Genomic DNA, 20,648 nt, shown 5'->3' with positions numbered 1-20,648 from the left:
GGTCACGTGGCTTTGCTTTGTATACTGGGACAGTATTATTAAATGTTTAGAATATATGTTGCAACTTATTTACTCCCTTTGGAAAATGATATGCCAGAAACAGCTGAGTTTTGAAGAACTGATGACACATTAACTGAGAATGAACATAGAGTAATGCCAAGAGCTGGTACATTTATTGTGCAGCAGCTCACAATCAGTCGAGATTCTTGGATGAACGGCAAGCTTTCCTTTCCAGAATTCCAGTCTATTTTTGTCAGCCAGGAGAGGTGATATGGCTTATTTTGTAATAATTCTTGTAATCCTATGATGATGTGCACATTCTAAATCTGTCAATGAGTTAGCTAAGATGTAGTATTGTGCTCTTCCGGATATTTAGGGGTAATATCTGAGTTGTTAGATGAGTTGTGGAATTGTTTATATGTTTTGCAGAAGGGATCAGGAATAGGTATTTAACTGTGCTTTAGGAAAACTAGCAAAAATCTTGAATATGAAATTTATGAGTCTTAAAATGAAATTAGGAAAGATATAGGAATATGGCTTTGATAGTAAATATGTTCTCCCCTGCAGGGGACTGTGATTTCTAGAAGAAATGAAATGTTGTGTAGAGCTATCGCTGTCTGCAGCAAGTAACAAAACTGCTCCTCCTCATCTCCTTCCCTCCTTGGATTGTTTTTTGATCCTTTTTACCCATTTTACCCACCCTTCACCTCAGGCAAACACTGATCTATTCTCTATATCCATGAGCTCAGGGTTTTTTGTTTTGTTTTTATTTTTAAGATTCTACATGTAAGTGAGATTATACAGTATTTATCTGTCTCACTTGTTTGTTATTTTCTGTCTCACTTGTTTCACCTAGCATAATTTATGGTTCTTGAAGAATTGATCCATTTTATCTAAATTGTCAGATTTATAGAGTTGCTTGTAGTGTAACCTTACTATGTCTTTTAATGTCTTCGGCATCTAGAGTGATATTCCCTTTCCTTTCTGATATAATTTGTTTTGTCTCACTTGTTTCTTTGACAGTCTATCTTGAGATTTATTAACTTTATTAAACTTTTTATATGACTCACTTTTTGTTTGGTTGATTTTCTCTACTTTGTTCAGTTTGGTCTTACATATCATTGATTTCTGCTCTTGTATTTATTTTCTTCTCTCTGCTTGCTTTGGTTCTATTTTGCTCTTCTTTTTCTAATTATTTTGAGGTGGAAACTTATTTATTTGAGATCCTTCTTCTTTTCTAATATAAGGATTTAATATAAATTTCCTTCTAAGTATTGCTTTAGTTCATAGATTTTTGTATATTCTGTTTTTATTTCCAGTTGATTCAGTTTATTATTTATTTCCTTGAGAATTCCCCTTTGATCCATGGAATATTTAGAAGTGTCTTATTTTTTTAAAATGCTTGGAGATTTTCCTTTTACTGTTCTGTTATTGATTTATAGATTTTTTTCTATTATTGTCAGAAAATATTCTGATGATTTCAATTTTTAAAAATTTGCTAAAATTTATTTAAGGCCTAAGATACTGTCTATCTTGGTGAATGTTCAATGTGCACTTGAAAATAATTTATATTTTGCTATTGTCAGAGTGTTCCAGAAATGTCAACTAGACCTCACTGATCTATATCCTTGCTGATTTTCTGCCAATTTCTGAGATAGGGGTGTTGGAGTCCCCCAAATATAATTGCGATGTGTCTGTTTCTCCTTTTGGTTCTGTCCGTTTTTGCTTAGCTTTCTTTGAAGCTCCGTTATTTGGTGTATACACAATTTAGAACAATTTTTTCTTAGTGAATTGACCCTTATGTCATTTAGTCCCACTCTTTACCTGACAATTTTCTTTGCTCTGCAGTCTACTTAATCTGATATTACTATAACCAGTCCAGCTCTCTTTCGATTAATGTTTAAATGGTACACCTTTTCTCATCTTTTAACCTACTTATATTGTTATATTGAGGTGAGTTTCTTATAGACAGCATAATATTTATCTACTTTGCTAATATGGCTTTAATTGGTATATTTTATTGGTGTATTTAAGGTAATTACTAGCATATTAGGACCTAAGTCTACCATTTTATTATATTTTTAAATGTTGGTTTTTTCATTTTTTTTTTTGTTACTGTTTCTCTTTTCCTGCCTTCCTTAGAGGGTTACTTAAAAAAATTTTGTTAATTCATCATATTATATATGTGTGTGTGTATGTGTGTATGTATGTGTGCACTCACGCACACACGCATGTGCATGTGTGTGTATGTGTACATATATATATGGGGTTGCTCTAGGAATTATAGTATGCATATGTAACTAATCACATTCCACTAGTATAAATATTACTACTTAACTATATAGGTTCAGGATCCACATCTAGGTGGAATTCAACATTTTAGTTCACTTCTAAAACCTTTTGTTGGGTTGAGTCTGGTTAGTTTCATGCATTGGTCACTTGGGAATCTTTTTAAAACCTCATAAACTTATTTAAATAGTAGTAAATAGTGGAATATAGAAAACTTACCATTTAGATCTGTTTATAAATCTCCCTTTTTAAATATAGTTGTGTTAAATGTTTCCTCTACCTACACTGAGAATCACATCAGAAAATACTAAAATTCTTGCCTTCAACCACCAAAGGGAAGGATAGTCTATTATATTTTCTGTATATCTATGTCTTCCATTGTCCTTTCTTCATTCCTAATGTTCCAAATTTTCTCTGTTATTGCTTCTTTTCTCTTTGAAGAATTTCCTTTGACAACCATTTTCAAGAAGATTTATTGGTGCCAAGTTATTTTAGTTTTCCTTCATCTGAGAACGCATTTCACTTTCATTTCTAAAATATATTGTTGAATATAAAATTCCACATTAAAAACTCTTTTCTTTCAGCACTTAAGAAATATGGCGCCACTCCCTTTAGGCTCCATGATTTTTGAGAAATATACTGTCATTCTAATTACTATTCCCATATAGGTAATATAACATTTCTCTCTGAATGCTTTTGGTACTTTTTATCTTTTATTTTCAAAAATTTTTTGATGCTGTGTCTTGGCATGAATTCCTTGGGTTTATCCTGTCTGTAAATTCCTCAGATTCTTGATCTACTTTCAAATTCTTTCCCTTGTCATTTTTATTCTGCTATTGAGCCATTCAATGAACTTTCTAATTTTAATTTTTCAGTTAAAAAAATTAAATTGATTCTTCTTTACATCCTCTATTTCTTTTCTGAGACTCTATTTTTCATTTATTTCAAGAGTATTTATAATTGCTTACTGAAACATTTTTATAATGAATGCTTTCATATTTTTAACAGAATCTTTTCTCGCTGAGGTGAGGTATTACTGGCTCTTGGTGTAATGAGTAATACTTGATTATATTTTGGACTTTTGGAGGTATTATTAGAATCTAATTCCTTAAATCTTCTAACTTGGTAGATAGTTACCCTGTTTGGGTTTAGAACATACATCTTGGTCTACTTTTGATTGATTGATTGATATTTTTGTTGAAATGTCAACTAAATTTTCAGAGCATTTGCAGTGCTATTCTGGTCTGCCCCACTCATGTGCTACTTAGAGGCCAATCTCAGCCTTTCACATTGAGTTCACTTATAATACCTTTTGCTGTTTGATTCTGGTCCATTTAATGCATAGATCACTTGGGAGCCTCCCCAGTACTTCATATACATTGTTCCTTTCTCTAAGTAATCTTTTCTACTCTTTCTATCTTTTCTATTCTTTCTATCTGCTTCATTACCACAAGATAGCAAGGAAAGTCTGAGCACCACTCACAGTCTGTGGACACCTCACCCATAGGCTGGTAGGAAGGGGCATGTGTGTCACCTCATTATTAGGGGATGGGGGTGGAAGTTAGGGCTCTGTCCACATTGTGCTGGCCATAGTACCCAGAGAGAATGGAAAGGGCGTGATTTATTTGTGGAGTTTGTCTGGAGCTTAACAGGTACTGTCAAAAGGATTCTGTCCTGCTCTGTGCTTCTCCTTTCCTGGTCCTTTGGTTACATAGAGCAGTCTTTTCATGGGACTTTTATTTTGTCTGCTTATTTTGTTAGTGTTTCTGGGTTCTCACATTTTCCAGTCCCCAGGTCAGGGTGTATAGGTGGAAAAATAAAACAGAGGACTCACTTTCCTATCTTTTTTTGAGTCCTGAAGTCACTAGCTAACTTGCCTTATGTTTCCTTTCAGGGTCTTCTGTTATTTGTTTTATATATTTTGTCCAGGATTTTAAGCTATAGTTTTTAGCTATATAAAAAGGAATAGGGTGGATGTGTTTATTCCATTTTGTCTGGAAACAGAAGTCACAGACCCTACGTCTTTGTTCTGAATAACTAACTAGAAGAATAGAATTGCCATCAACTAAGGTGGAGAAAGCTATGGGTAAAAGAAGTTTGTAAATGAAGATCAGCACTTCACTTTTGGTTTTTTTGAGTTTGAGATATCTACCATTTGACACGTGAAGATATTGAGAGGGTAATTAGACATCCAGGTTCAGAATTTAGAAAAGATATTTGGGTTGGTGATATAAATTTGGTGTAATAAGATATACACATGTTTTTTAAAGCCATGGACTGAATGAGATCAACAAGAGGGAGGAAACCAAGCACATTAAGAGGGCAGGGAAAGGAGAAAGAACCAACAAGTACAACTGAGAAGTAGGAACTAGTGAGGCAAGAGGAAAACCAAAAGTCTATGATATCATGGAAACCAATCGATGAAGAGTGTTTCAAGAAAAAGGGAGAAATCATCTCTGTCAAATACTGCTAATCAAAGATGAGTTTTGTGAATTGATTATTGGTGACTTTGGTAAGAAGAGGTTAAGTGAATGGTAGGTGAGAGAAAGTATTTTTGGTATGGATTTGTTAGGCAATGGAATAGAGGAGTGAGATCGATCATGAAAGAGTTCTTTTGAGGATTTGTGTTACAAAGAGGAATAGATTCATGGAGAAGTAGTTGGCACAGGGAGATGGGTTAAGAGATGGTTGGGGGAGGGCGCAGTTTGACTTGTGGTTTTTAGAAGGAAACAATATCATGCATGTTGTTAAGAATGACCTAGTAGATAGAAAAAGTGATATAGTAGAAAAAAAGGAGAAATGTCAAAGTGATTCCTTGAATAGATGAGAAAGAATGTGATCAATTACACAAATGGAGGCGCTGGTTTGAGATAGCATCAGGAATTGTTCATCTATGGTGATAGCTGAGGGAGTGATATGTAGGTGCAGATATGAAGAGAGTCTGTGAAAAGTCTCTTCACTTCTCAGTGAAGTATGAAGCTTGGTCATCTGCTTGCAAAAATGGGGCAGGAAGTATTTGAGATCTGAGGACAGAAACAAAGGTATGAAGTAATCAGCTAGGAGAGTTGGGAGTGAATGGAATATGGAAATGTACCAAGACTCACCAGAGTTTTGCTCTCACAAAGTAAAATGATTCGAATTAGAGTGACTATGTGTATATAGGGTAACCAGGTGAGAGAAAAAAATGAATCCAGTATTAGTCTGTCACCATTCAGTTGTTCCTTTGCCTTGCTCATACCACCCCTCGTTGTCCTATTGTTCTTGAAGACATGGTCTTGAAAAAACTACAAAAGAAAAAGTAAAACAAACAAACAAACAAAAGCGCTGCAACAAACTTAAGGGAGCAGTTACAAACATGTGCCTGTCTGTGGCCATATGGAATATTTTTAAATTGTGAGGGAAACACAGCGACATCTTTTGGACACTTTATGAACTACTAGCTCAAGGTAGTTCACAGTTTCATTATTACACAGCGCTACGTTCCTTTCCATTGCATAATTTCATTGTGAATATGAGTTTATTAGCTGTTGCTGAAATAAAAGTGAGTACTACACAAAAATCAGTAAAATATCCAATCTTTTGACAAGTTGTGTAGTGCCCTATTAATAGGCACATACATCCCACTAGTAAGTGATTGTGGTTATTTAAGAATGAAATAAAAATATATATATTTTTTAATCATCTTCTAAGTTGTTTGATATTAAATCATTTAAACCTAAGCTACTAATATTCAGCATTGTTAGCTATTTATTTTGGCCTAAGGGTGCAGTGAGCAAATTAGAGAAACTGAGAACACTTAGAAAGTTTGGAAACCTCTGACTTAAGTATAAATTCCTGTTGCTTTTCTATTTCTTCCAAGTAATGGAAGGCCCTTGAGGGGTGTAGTTGTGTGCAATAGAACTAGAAAATTCTCAAACCTAAGTCAAATCTTGCAGGGAATAGTTTATGACAGTCTTTTCATCCTGCCCTCCCAAGTTTTCTTATTACCTTGAAACTTGAGCCTAAATTTCCCTCTCCAGTTTTAATGGCATATGGTTACATCACTAGCCTGTGTTGTACCTTGAGTATTTAAAGCCAAGGGGAAGCATCTGCTTCTCAGCTTCCTCAGAGTCTTGTGTCTTTGAAAGAAACCAGACCATGTGGGTCACCAGGAGACTTGACTTGGATTTTCATCATTTTGCCAATATCCCCTCCAAATCAGTAATTATTGATACATGGCTTAGGATAAATAACGGTGGCCTCAGAACTGCTTTTGTTTTATCCAACAAAGATACCAGTATCATATGCATGTGTGCTGGGGAATTGAGATACCAACAGGCAGTGTTTATGTATATGTGCTTGTGTCCGAGTGTGAGCTTCCCAAGTCAAGATTTGTGCTTTGTTAATTTTTGTTAGGTCTGGTACCCAGTACAAGGCCTTACACATGGTAGACAGAGAGTAAGTGGAAATTAATAAATTAATGTTATCTGATTTGCATGAGCAGATGTACTATAAAAGCTAAAGAAGCTTGAGCAACAAGGCCCAAAAGATTTGTAAAAGTAAAATATTTTAACTGCAATCGATTAAAAGTATTATATCATTCCACTTTGACCTATCCTCTATCACATCTGACTTCATGTTTGGTGAGATTAGAAAGGCTGAAACATTTTTGGGATTGGGCTGTGGGGGAGTTGAGTTAGGATACATTTAGTTTGGATTTAGTGGGCACATAATGACTGACTTTCACTTTTGTCTGTAGTTATGCTAGCCATCCTGGTGTAGAAATAGGTTCCAGGAATCCTTCACATCCCAGGTTGGGACATGAGGGTGCAAGGCCAGGGGCTTATTCATATTAAAGCTTCCTGCAGTGCCCAGAGCGGGAGGAAGGTGCGTTAAAGGAGAAAAAAGACGACTTGGGAGGTATGGTATGCTATAGGAAAGCGGACTATGGAAAAGTCTTCCATTCATCCGGTGTGTAAAATTATAAGCTGATAAATCATTCTTTACAACACCTAGTCAAAATGGATGTTCTCTTCCAACAGGAGTAACACTCAAAAAAGCAGTGCACATCCATTTACTATACTTTCTTTTTCGATGCGGATTGCATGATGTAGAGTTTACCACAGATTGTTTCTGGGGTACAAACCTATACCAACACCATAAACAGCCAGAGCATGTGTGTGTGAACTAACACATTTTAAACATCTCAACATGTCAGCTTACATCTTACCATATTTAATGTATCCTGTTCTGATGAAGTCTGGTTTCAGATGAAATAGTATATAAATGCTACCAAATCAGAAAGTGCCTGAATTTTCTAAATTGTCAATAATAAACATTCGATCAACCACTAGAAGACTGGTTTACTTTTGATCTCTATATAAAAAATATATTACAAAATTGTTTTATGAAGAGGTGATCAAAGAGTATGCAGCCAAAAAATGTAGGAAAAATGTGTATTAAGAAGTTAATAAAAATGCTATTTTTCTGGGCTCATGATGATTTGGGTTTGATCAGCTTTATAAAATTTAAAATTTGTATTGATTTCTTTTCTCACTCTAAATGATTATGTCCTTTCATATCTAATCTGCATTTACATTCTTGTAATGGTTTTCTATTGACAAATAGACATTTAATGTCTCAGTGCTAATTCTTTACAAAAACTAGTCACTCAATCCCTTCCTATCATTTATGCTAAGACATTTTGCTATTTCAGCTCTAATGTCTCTAACTATATAACAGCTCTATAGCTATTAACAACTCAACTTTGTATTTTCAGAAGTGACAAGCAGTCACTGAAACAAAGCATTTTATTTTAAATGATACATACTGTGTGATCTATTTGAAGGCCTTTAAAAGAACAATTAGGAATCTAAACTCAAATAATTTCAAGCTGTCAATGGGGACACTATCAGCAAAACATAAATTGTGGAAAACTCTGCAGAATAAAGAACTTGGTTTCTTCAATTTGAAAATTTGCATGGAAAAATGTGGTAGTATGGGAAACCTGTGGATTACAAGAGACTTAAAATAGCTAGCACAATGTGTGGCTTTCTGTATGTCCCAATTCAAACTGTTAGAAAATGACATTTATAAGATAGTTGGAAATCATCTCTGAATATTTGATATCAAGATATTACTGTTTAAGATGTGAGATGGTTATGTTAAAATAGTTCTTAACTTACAGAAATATTTATTTATAGAGAAAATTATGTGTGATTTGCTTTAAAATAACAATGGAGAAGTGAATAAAGTTTGAGGTTGGGTGAGGGGTACGAAGAGTTCCATCATACTATTCTGCCTTTTTTTGGGTGTATGTTCAAAATTCTCCATAATAAAAAGTATGAAAATATTCTATTTGTTTATCAAACCCAAAGGATATAACTCATATAAGTTACCATGATCATCATATTGATGACAGAATCTATTACATGGTTGTAGTGCATGTCTTGAGAAGTTAAAATCTTATTATTGTTAACATCAAGAAGTAAAAAATGATCTCACTGTTTCTATTACTAAAATTATAAGTTTTGTGTAAATTGTATAATATGATATTTTACTTAGTAAAACAATGGTATGTTTTATAATTTTTTATTTGATTAAGCTTGCCCAAATATTCTAAGCATCATAAATACATGTTTTAAAAAGATCAGGTAGCATTTGTAATAGAGGGAGCACTGTTATCCTTGGCATGAATATAAGGTGATATGAAAAATTGTCATTTGTATTGTCATTGTAATAATAAACACTCATTATGGAATTTTTAAGAGCCAAATAATTTTTTTCCAAACAAGATCAATACTTTATTAACATACCAAGAATAAGCCAGTACAAATATATTTTTTCATTTAGTGCTAAAAATCTCACTGCTCTCACCCTTACCCTCACCTCCAATCCTGCGCTTCTGGGTTGTCCTTCCAATAATAGGCAGCAGAGGGGCATCAGCCCTGAGGGCAAAGGTACACTGTTGGTAGTGCTCCAGATTACACTCCACATTCACAATCACCTCTGTCAACAGGCGAGCCCATTCTACCCCCCAAGCCAGGGGCCTCGAAGCCCAGCGCAGTGAAGTACATGCGCAGGTGGTAGTAAGGCAGGTAATGCAGGTACACTCGAAAGCAGTATCCTTTCACTTGGCAGCACTGGCTTCCTGCCCTTCCTGAAAGATGTCCCTGATCAGTGATAGGTGCTCTAAAGTGAGGTTCCAAAGCAACTTGATGCTCTGGTGATGGCCGATGGCAATCCGGTACAGGCTGCTGCTGTGGGCTCCGCTCCAGGTCAGGGATGAGAACTAGCCATGAGAAGGATCTGAGTTCGCAAGATCAGTACTTACCCCTGTATTTTGTGACATTTGACATTGTTGAACCTTCACTGCTATTTGAAACTATCCCTTTAGTCTTTATACGTTCCTAACTTTCTGGTCATTCTCTCTCAATCTCATATGTGAGCTACATTTTCTCCAATTCACCCTTTAGTCATTGTCGTGGGGTGGGAAGAAGACTTCCACATCTGTGGTCCTCTCCTCTTGGGATTACAAGGAGGCAGCATAATCTAAAGGGAGATGTCATGCATGGCAGCACCAAACCCATAGTCATCTGCTTTCCCATCCTAGCTTCCCAGGACAACTACTATGTAAATCTTCTGCAGAAATAAAATATATCAGTTTAGAAAACACTTCATGAAGAAAGTATTTGACTTTATATGATTTTATTTTTCACAGAATAGCACAATAACAGCCAGCTTTCCATTTCAGATGACTATAGATATGGTCATGTCAAGTTCAATGAACTGGGTTGAAGGACTCTAAGATTGATCCCAACAACTTTCTGGATGAACTCCATATGTTGCAAGAACTTGAAATCTTTGCCACGAGGGGAACTCTGAAATTTCTCTTCCTTAAAGTTTTTTGGGGAATAGTCCAGCGAATGGTTTTGGGTATCATCTCCAGTGAGTCTGCTGGTATACAGGCATAAAAAAATGGCTGGTTTTGTTTTCTTTCAGGATGGAAGTTGATATCCTCTTGATGAGGTTTTGATACCAACTTACATTTGCTTGGGAAATAATCTGCTCTTTCTGACTCATAATCATACACTTTCTTCTTTCCTGTGAGTTTTTCTTTACTCTGTGTATAACTGTAATCACAGTCCCAATGAACACTCTTTTTAAATAAATCAAATTTGGCTTTATTTCTTTCTTTGGTTTCTGGATGACTGTAAAATTCAGTTTGGGTTTTTGCAAGATGTAATTTAATATTTGATTCCGTCAAGGGAGCTAAAGAGTAACCTGCTTTGTTTTTTGTAACCAATGAAAGCGTCTCTTCACTGAATGTAACAGAAGATGATACAAACGGAACTTCAAAAGTGCTTAGCGATCTATGATACAACCAGTCAGGGGATTGCATTTTGGAGGATGATCTATATTTCTTGCTTTTGTGGGATTTGTAGGAAGGTGGTGTCACGATTGAGGAATGTTTTCTACAGTCTCTATTATGATGGGAACCTGAATCTTTACTGTAAAATGATTTCAAATCAGTTTTGATTTTTTTCATCAAAGGAATGCCTTTCTGTAATTCAAACAGAATATTTTGTGATTCCCGAATTAAAGGATTGGCTTGTAAAAACATACATTCTTCACTCTCATGTACTTCAAGAGCTGAGAATTCTTCCAAGTTAGTTGAACTCTCAGTATATGTCTGAGTATCAGTAAAATCTTCAGAAATCTGAGTTGAGTGGGAATCAACAAAACTGGGAGCATTTTCCTGAGTCTTTAAATCAAAAGATTCATGTGTATTTGTTTCTTGAAAAGATACATGATATTGTTTTTCTTTTTCTGCAGTCCCATAAGATTTTAATGCTGAAAGAACTGTAGTATCTTCCTTTTTCGTTCCATGTTGTTCAAGGTCAGGAGCACAGCCATGAGTTGGCTCCAGGAATTGTTTGAACGATGATGAATTTTCATGGGGACTTTGCTTTTTGAAAGAGATATGTTTTTCTAACAGCTCTGTATCAATAGAAAGACTACCACTTTCTCCACTATTATCTACTTTTTTACATATTGCAACTGTGTTTAATTTAAGAATATGTTTGGGAAGTGTATTTGGCTTAGGGAACATACTTTCAACCGGAAGCCCCAGGAGAAAACGAAGGCATTTGTATTGTAAATCAAGATGTATTTGATGAAGAGATTTTTCCTCAAAAAGTAATAGAATTCTGTTTTTTGGTTTTGGTACTTCAACACAAGAATGAATACATTTAGGTGAAAGTTTCCTTTTATCCCGAGCATCTGCCATTTCATAAGATTCCATTACAATTCTGGGGAAGACTTTCATTTGAATCTCCAATGTTTTCATTGAAAAGTGTATGAGAAGTTTGTCTTTTTCTTCTACTGAGTAGTTTTGCAGAATATGAGGTGATGGCATTTCATTAGCAGAAGTCAGGAAAGATGTTCCACTTTTTAGCTTATTTATACTCTTCAACTTTGTAATGATCTCCTTGCTGCCACTTGAAACATTAACAGTCAGTGTCTTCATACAGCTGATATGCGGTGAATCTTTTTGGTGTTTGTGTTTTAAGTTAAGGGCGATAGCATCGATCCCTTCTAGAGACAAAAAGTACATTTTTTTACGTCTCGGACAGAGACTCCAACTGTTATCTTCCACAATAGCCTGTTTTGTCGAAAAGTTGAACTTTTGGAAGGATTGTTTTGCTGTTTCTGGTATCAGATTCAGTTTTATTTCAAGTGCTTTTGACTCTAAATGATTAGTGAGCTTATTTTTTAATTTGGGAGTAAAACATTCTAAAATGGGTTTTGGCTGCAATTTAGGATGTATTATTGGGGATGTTGGATGTGGACCCCCTGCAAAAGGTGGTAACTTCCAATCATCAGGTTTATGGGCTTTTAGTTTTTCCAGTATATCAGCATAAACTTTGCCTTGGATCATATTTTGTATCTGGGATTCAAAAACATTTTTAATTGCTTCATAAAGTGGAAGTAAACTTTCTGCACTTGTACTGTCTGCCACGATTTTTATTTCCTTACTTTTAATTTGGAGTGGTATGGGTACAGTTTCTGGGAAAGTGTTTTGTTGCTGGTCCTTTCGTGTGGTTGTGTCCTGTAGAAGGTCACCATGATCCCTCTGCTCGAGAGGTGAGGCATGCTCCATGGTATCAAGTGGCTGAGTCTCATGTTGTGGTTCTTCTACTCCTGGAGGGGAAATAGTCATATATAGAGTACATTTCATGTGGCTTTCCACCTTTTCCTTCAGATCTTCAGACATGCATGGATACTCTATGGGTGTCAGCATGGATTTTGGTGCCTTTTCTTTTTGCCCAATCATAAGCAAGTCAGGTTCTTTTATGGTCCTTGAGATATCATGCCCTGGAACAACCTTTTCTTCTGTTTGTGGAGTTAAATTACTTTTATGTATTTCACTGCTGAGGCTTGCTTCTGATTTGACATTAGGAAGTTTTTTCATTTGCTGTTGGTTCACCATAAAGGGCTGAGAATCTTCTGGAACTATCTTTGAAAAATTCTGGTCCCCCTTTTTCACAGTGTTTAAGTTGTTCCTCTTAACAATTTTACTCACATTTGGTGATTTCTCCTGGGATTTAGAAAGACAGGTTCTCTTTTCTCTTTCTCGGTTTGTCTCAGATTCTGTTGTTTCTTCTGTCTGAGATGGATTCATTACAGAAACAGTAAGACTTCTGATAAATATTCCTGAGGTACCTTTACTCCTCAAAGTCATTTTCTTTGGTTTGTTAAAGCCATACTCTAATTTCTTTCTATTGCTTGGAGTACCACGTCCTGTGTTGTCAAGAATCTGTAAAATTGGATGCTTTGGGATTTTCATAGTTAAAGTTTTGGTGCTCAATTCTCTTTTCAAATCTGCTATTGTTAATCTGCCTTTCTGGCCTCCAGATTTGTGAGAAAGAGGAATATAGGCATAAAATGAATCCAGAACACGTTTTTGAAACAATTTTTGTGGTTGAACGTCTTGTTTTGTACCAGACATTTCTAGTTTCTTTTTATGTTTTTGCTTGATTGGACAGCTGTTTGCTGTGTGAGCGATTACCTGAGTCTTAATTTGAGATTCTTCTGCTTTTAGAGATGAAACATTCAGGTTTACTTGAGTGCTTGTGCCCATTTTTATTTTCTCCCTCTCCAGATTGACAATGGTGTGTTTCTGCATTTCTATTTTATCCTCTTTCAGAAGGATAGCTATGTTTGTGTCTATTTTTAATTTCTCATCTTCCATTCCTAATTCTTTTTGCTTCATATTTATAGTCGTTCTTGTGTCCATTTCATTTTTTTCCTTCAGATCTCGAGATTGATGTGAAAAAGTCCAGCAGGGGGAAGGAGACTTCTGAAGCGATTCTAGAATGCCTTCCTCTTGTTCTGGAATAAGCAATGCCTGTTCTTTTTTCCTTCTTATGGTATCAAACTCTGTAACACCCATATATATTCCTGATTGTATTTGTATTCTGGGGCACACTGTAGTTTGCTCGTGTGTACTTTTTCCCAGTGAGGTCTTCTGCTTTGCATTTTGAAGTGGAAACTTACAAGAAGGGCTAGAGTTCAGCCTGGTCTTGTGTCCACTCTCAGCCCACTGTGCCACTTGCTTTTTCATGACAATTTCTTGTTTTTCTCTATTTGGGTGGGTATCTGACTCTGTGATACTCATTTTCTTACGTGATCCCTTTATCTCTGGTGCTAACAGTTTGGAAGAGAACATTTTGCTTATTTTATCATTACCGTGTACGTCTTTCTTTGGCTTCTCAAGTTTACATGAATCTGCAGATCCTGGAGATGCTTTTAATAAGTTTTGGTGGTCATCACCCTCTGACACAGAAAGTCCTTTTGAACTTACAGGGGTGCCAAATGTGACAAATATTTCCTTGGATATTTTCTTTGTCAGTGGAACTAAAGCCTGAGGACTTTTTTTATAGTTTAAGTTATCCATCGTTTTAGTTTCTTTCTTTAGATTTTCAATTTTCATTGGATCCATTTTGGGGTAGGAAATAAATGTAGTGCAAGTTTCTGTTTTATACTTTTCTGGCTGAGCCTCTAGCCCCGTAAAGAAACATTTCAGCCTTTTTCTACTTCTTAGAGTGCCAAATCCTGTGAAATAAATGTCCTCGTGCTGTGAATTTATAATTAACTGACTCAAATCTCCTTCAGATTTGACTCGAGGAATTTCATTCCTTTGCTGTACACTAATCATGAAGTTTGAGGGCCACTGATGCACTGCCTCTTCTTGTGGCAAAAGCTGTTTTTTCTTTTTAACACTTTTACTTTTACAGGAAATTGACTCTCTAATTGTTCTCTTCTGGGTATCTGTTGATTCCTGGAGATTTTTCTGTGGACAAGAGGATCCTGTAATTCTAGGTGCATCTTCGTCTATTTTGCTTCCTGAATTTAGATAAAGGGAAGATGCTGATGGAATGGAAATAAAAGTCCTTGTCAGAACCATACATGGTTCATCTTTACCTTTAGGTACTTTTTTCTTCAGCTCTTTAATATTCAACACAAATCCCTTTGTATTAAAGATATGTGAAATTGGTGGAATCCTTGCCTCTTTCTGTTGTATCCTGATCCTCATATCTACTGTTTTCACTTCATACATTTCTCCTTTCTGCGATGTATGTTGTTCTCTGTTCCGTACATTGTCACTAATTGCCTCTGTATCTTCTGTCTTCTCTGCATCTGATAATGCTGAAAGCATTAGTGGAAGTAGACAGGGTCTCTTCATTCCAAGCTCTTCTTCATCTACTTGTGTACTTTTATCCAAGTCAAGGTTAGTTGGAGGAGGTTTGGAAACATAAACTTTTCTTAGCACCATATTGGGTGGTTTACTTGGACCTTCATATTTTTTCTGTTCTTGCCTTCCAACGTTCAAATTCAATTCTGGGCTATGAAGTGCATACGAAGGAGGCGATTTCTTTGACTTCAAAGTCCCATCAGTGGTATGCTTCATACCTTTCATAGCTACAGTTTTTTGTGTGTCCCTCTCTTCTTTCTGAAGCATATGTTTTTTCTTGTTTTGCACATCTTTCGTGGTATCACCAGAAATGGTCTCAGTATGTACTATTTCCCCTGTTGTTGCTATCGTCTGCAAGACAGACTTTTTAAGTACTAGCATTTCATCATCTACTTGTATTTCTTTATCCAATTTGAGGTTAGGGCAAGGTGGTAATGAAGTAGAAGATTGGGTGAGAAGTATACCTGGTTCATCTTTACTTTCCTGAATCTTCTTTTCTTGAAGTTTGGAAAACATGAGGTTTTTTGTCTGCACTCCATCCTCTTCCTTGTTCTGTGGCATACATTGTTTTTCTTCTTGTGAAGTGATCAAATTATCACTCATAATTGGTCCTACATTTACCACTTCCTCAGAATATGATAATTTATGGAAGTTTACTGGGGAAACAGATCTTGTTAATGTCAGCACGCTCTTTTCCTCGATCCTGATATTCATGTTAAGGTGAAGTGGGGAAGACATAGAAGTACAAGCCTTAGATGGCATTGTAGAAGCTGGCTCACAGGTAACTTTCTGAACCTCTCCCTCTTGCTCTTCAGTTTCCCACTGAAGGTTACACAGATTGTATTTAAGTAAAACAGGTGACTTCTTTGCATTTAAATACATGTCATTGGGATCCACTATACCCTTCATATCCAGGTTTTTCTCTTTGTTCTTTTCTTCTTTCTGTAGCGTATGTTCTTTTAATTCTTTTACATCATTGTAAAGGTTTCCATCAATTGTTTCCACATGTGCTATTTCTGCTGCATCTGATGATTCCTTGGACTGTGATTGTGGAAGAGGCAATTTTGTAATTCTTATCATGTACCCCTCTCGTTCTGCTGTATCGAATTTAAGATATGGTAGAGTAAGTAAAGAAATACAAATATTTTTCACATTCATAACTAGTTTATCTTTATCTTCCTGTACCTTTCTCCTTTGCTCTGTCCTTTTCCACTTCAGCTCTTTGGTATTGAGTATATGTGGAAGCGATAATTTCTTTGCCTTTAGATCCATAGATGTTGGGAACATTTTGTCTTCAATATCTATTTTGAATCTATCTTCTTCTTTTAACATATAACCATCGAATGACTTAATATATGCTTTTTTGCCTGAATCGGATGGATCCTGACCCTTTAGTAGTGGAAAATAGAATTGTGTTATTCCTAGTGTGTCTTCCTTTTTTTTCATTCCAGTGTCCTGATTCAGGTGAGATGGAAAATGTAAGGAAACATAAGATTTCCTCGGAAACATTTCTGGCTTACCTTTTCTCTGCACATCTTTCACTTGCTCTTTAATATTCAAATGTCTCTTTCTACTGAGTAGATGTGTAAGTGGGAATGTCTCTGCTTTTGAAGTTAGTTTGGGAAATATTCTACCTTTCTCACCTTCTATTACTCTATTCATTGCCTCTTTATGTGACATACATTGATTAGCTTTTATTATTACATTACATGAGATAATCCCTTTATTGGAATCCGCATATTTGATTTTCCCTGCACCTGATGATTCAGGGAGCTGTAATTGTGATGGAGAGAATTGTATAATTACAAGCAAGTCCTCGTCTACTTTGGTATTGTTTTGTAGTTGGTCCTTTTCTTTCTGTGGTAGATGACCTTTCTCCACATGGCTATCAATTAACTTTGTAAGGGCTATTCGCTCTGAAGGCAATGATTGTTGGAGCTCACGATATGGCACATAATTTTTTATTATTCCTAGTTCACATTCCTCTTCTTCTATTTTGTCCAACTTAAGATTAGTTAAAGAAGTAACAAAAGGACAATCTTTGTTCAGAAGCTCAATTGTCTCCTTGTTACCTTTCTGCATCCTTTTCACTTGTTCTTTGATTTTCACTTGCCCATCTTTTGTTTTGAGTATATTTTGGAAAAGGGATGGTTGTGCTGACATGGGAGTTAGTATGTCTTTCTTAAAAATATGTGCTTTATCCTCTTCTTTCTGTGTCACATACTTTGTTCTTTTTGGATCGCTTGACATATCGTTCAAAGGTGACACTGTATATTTTAATTTGCCTGCATCTGATGATTCCCTGTGCCTTAAGGGTGAAAGAAAGGGTCTTTTTACTTCTTGTTTTCCTTCTTTTCCTTCTATACCTTCAGTTAATTTTAATTGAGGGACAGAAGGTCTTGTCAGAACCTCATCTAGTTCACTTTTTCTTTCCTGTATATGTCTCAATTTTGCTTTTATGTTTGTCTGTACTCTAATTTGGGGGCCATAACCCCTAGGGGTACTGAGTACACGTGGAAGTGGTAATGTCTTTGCCTTGGAAGTTGTACCTTTGGGGTATATTATGTGTTTCATATTTACTGTTTTTCCTCCATCCTTTCTGTTCTGTGGCTCATAGTCTTGTCTTGTTTTCACATTATTTGTCATATCATCCCCAACTGACTTTGTATATGCTATTTTCCCTTCATCAAATGATTCCTGTAGCTCTAGTTGTGGAATAGCAGATTTTGTTATTCCTTGAGCGTCTACCTCTCCTTCTATTCTTGTGTCCAATTCATGATGAGTTAAAGATTCAGAAACGCAATGTGTAGGCAGAACTACATCCTGCTCACCTTTAACTTCTGCATCCATTTTCCCCTCTTCTTTACCTTCTGCATCCATTTTCCTTTGCTCTTCACCTTCTCGATCCACTTTCCCCTGCTCTTTAAGATTCAGTGGTCTGCCCTGTGAAAGTGCTTTTTTCCCTTTCAAGTCTTTATCGTTTGGATGCATTATGTTTTTCTTGGCTGATATCTTTATACTCTCCCCTTCTTTCTGCAGCATATATTCTTTTGCTTCTTGTACATCACTAATGATATCACCATTAGTGGACTTTGTCTTTGCTTTTTTAACTGCATCTGATGGTTTCTGGTGGAACAGTTCTGGAAGAGAGGATCTTGTTACTTCAGTTACATAGTCTACTTTTTTAATCTTTTTATCCATTTTTGATTGAGAAACATCAGGCATGGAAGTGCTGGTATCGATCAGAACCACACCTGATTCACATTTAATTTTTTGTGTCTTTTTCTGTTGATCTCTGATGTCCCGCTGGATTTCCTGTGAATTTGGTGATTTCTTTTTCTTCAAAGGTATGACCTTTGCCATTTTTATGCTCTCATCTCTTTCCTGCATCATATGTTCTTTGGCTATATTTACACCATTTGAGATATCACCATAAATAGATTTTTTATGTGCCATTTTTCCTGTATCTGATGACCCCTGAAGTTTTGGTTGTAGAAAAGAGCATCTTGCTTTTTTAAGCATAGCAGCTTCTTTTTTTATTCCTGTGTCTACTTGAGGGTATGGTGGAAAATAGATGGAAGCACAAAACTCGCTCGGAATCCCAGCTTGTTTATCTTTATCTTCTTGCATCTTTTTCTCTATTTCTTCAATGTTCAACTGTAATTCCTGTGCAATTGGAGACTGCTTCACCTTCAAAGCTATCCTTTCAGAATGATTTATTTCTTCCAAAGCCATTCCCACTTTATCTTCATCTTTCTGTGACATATATTTGGCGTTTTTAATACTGCTTAAAATGTCATCACATGGTTCCTCAGATATTCGTATTGCATTTGATAATTCCTGGAGTGTTAATGACGGAAAACAGAATCTTGTTATTCCTTGCATGTATACTTCTTTTATTCTAGGACCCCATTCCAGGTTAGGTGAAGAAGGAATAGAAGCATGGGGTTTATTTTGAACTACATCTAGATCACTTTTATCTTCCTGCACCATTTTTTCTTGTCTTTTTTTGTTCCAATGTGGTTCTTTTCCATGCAATATGTGTTTAAAAGGTATCTTCTTTCCTTTAAAAATGATACATTCGAGGCCCATTATGTCTTTCATGTATACTTTATTTCGTCTGTCTTCCCTCCTTTTCTGTGGCAAATGTTTTGGTTCTATTACATTGCTTAAACTATATCTATTAAATGACTCTGAAAATGATGTTTTCCTAACATTTGATGATGCCTGGAGCTTTGGTGGTAAAAAACAGCTCCTTGGTATTCCTGATTTATCTTCTTTTCCTACTTTTATTCTTGAATTCAAATTAGAATATGACAGAGATGGTAAGGAAGTACACAAGTTTGTCAATTTCACGTTTGATTTACTTTTACCCATTTGCACCTTGCTCTCTTGTTTTATTTGCCCAGGTATTTCCTTTTTATTTGGTACTTGTGACAGCGATGATTTCTTTGCCTTCAAAATCACATTGGGATCCATTCTTCCTTTCGTATTGATTTCTTTTATTCTATCCTTCTCCTTTTTCTGTGATATATGTTTTGTTCTTTTTAAATTGCTTGAGATTATTCCATCAATTGTCTCTTTATTCAATTTGAGGTAAGGCGAAGCAGGAATAAACTCATATATATTTGCCATAACCAAATCAGGTTTACCCTTTCTTTGTTTCATAGTTACCATTTTCTCTTTCGTGTTCCACTGCATCCCTTCCCTGTTGCCATAGTCAGTGATATTGTGTATATTTGGAAATATTGATTTATTCAACTTTGAAGTTCGTTTGGAGCATATGATGCCTTTCTTACCTCTTTGTTTTATGCTATCATTCTGTATTTTACTTTCAGGCAAAACAGGCATAAAGATAGAAAGAGAACGTAAAAATATTTCAGATAAACATACTTCTTTTTGCACATTTTTTGGATATTTCTTACATGATTGTACCTTCTTTCTAATTCTCAGCTTGGGGGAGCTACCATCAGATATTGAATCAATTACCTGTGCCCCATTTGATGATTTCTTTTCCTTTGGAAATGAAACATCCAGATATTTTATAGTTTTACTGCATGACTCTAAAGGCAGCATTGTATTTTGTTTTTTCATTTGCCGTGGAGGAATTGAGGGTACAATGCATTCCAGTCCATATGCACATGCAATATTTGTTTGATCTTTAGGAAACAAGTCTAATCCTTTTGTCCTGCTTGACACATTACCTACTTCTGATAATGCTTCCTTTGTCTGAGGCATTAAATGTTGTAGAAGCCAGGGATCATTTTGAGGGTAAGAAATAAGCCCCATGAAATTCTCACATGGGGTCAACAGGTGCTGCTGTTCCTGTTCTATACTGAGTAAGTTTTGTTTTTTTTCGCTTTTTTGAGTATATCCAACTATGACACCCATTCCTTTTGAAGCTTCTCTAGCTTGTGAAGTTAAATATTCAGAATGCACCATATTTGTGTCATCTAATTGTACTTGTTGCACTGGGGTATTAATTTGAAGTAGATCTGTTTTAGGGTGAGATGCAGGCTTTGGAAGAGCCTCACGTGTATGTTTTTCTTGCTGTTCTCCTTTTCTTCCAATAAGTGAACTAATTACTTCTGCACTTGGATTGTAATCCACAGTGCTAACCACT

At 35.7% G+C, this 20,648-nt stretch overlaps 1 protein-coding gene across 1 annotated transcript in view; it reads right to left on the bottom strand.

Moving 5' to 3' along the window:
• Window positions 1–10,048: 10,048 nt before the first annotated feature.
• CCDC168 (coiled-coil domain containing 168) overlaps window positions 10,049–20,648 on the bottom strand; it is a 28,300-nt gene continuing 17,700 nt past the window's right edge. The window contains exons 5-6 of the mRNA XM_016123123.2: window positions 12,521–20,603; window positions 10,049–12,406 (exon numbers count right to left, since the gene is read on the bottom strand). Coding sequence (XP_015978609.2) covers window positions 10,049–12,406; window positions 12,521–20,603 — 10,441 coding nt within the window. The remainder of the gene's footprint in view (window positions 12,407–12,520; window positions 20,604–20,648) is intronic.

The sequence above is a fragment of the Rousettus aegyptiacus genome, unplaced genomic scaffold (assembly GCF_014176215.1).
Source record: "Rousettus aegyptiacus isolate mRouAeg1 unplaced genomic scaffold, mRouAeg1.p scaffold_m13_p_11, whole genome shotgun sequence".
In the NCBI taxonomy this organism is placed as follows: domain Eukaryota; kingdom Metazoa; phylum Chordata; class Mammalia; order Chiroptera; family Pteropodidae; genus Rousettus; species Rousettus aegyptiacus.
The sequence above is the reverse complement of the archived record's forward strand: the minus strand, read 5'-3'. Positions and strand labels throughout refer to the sequence as shown.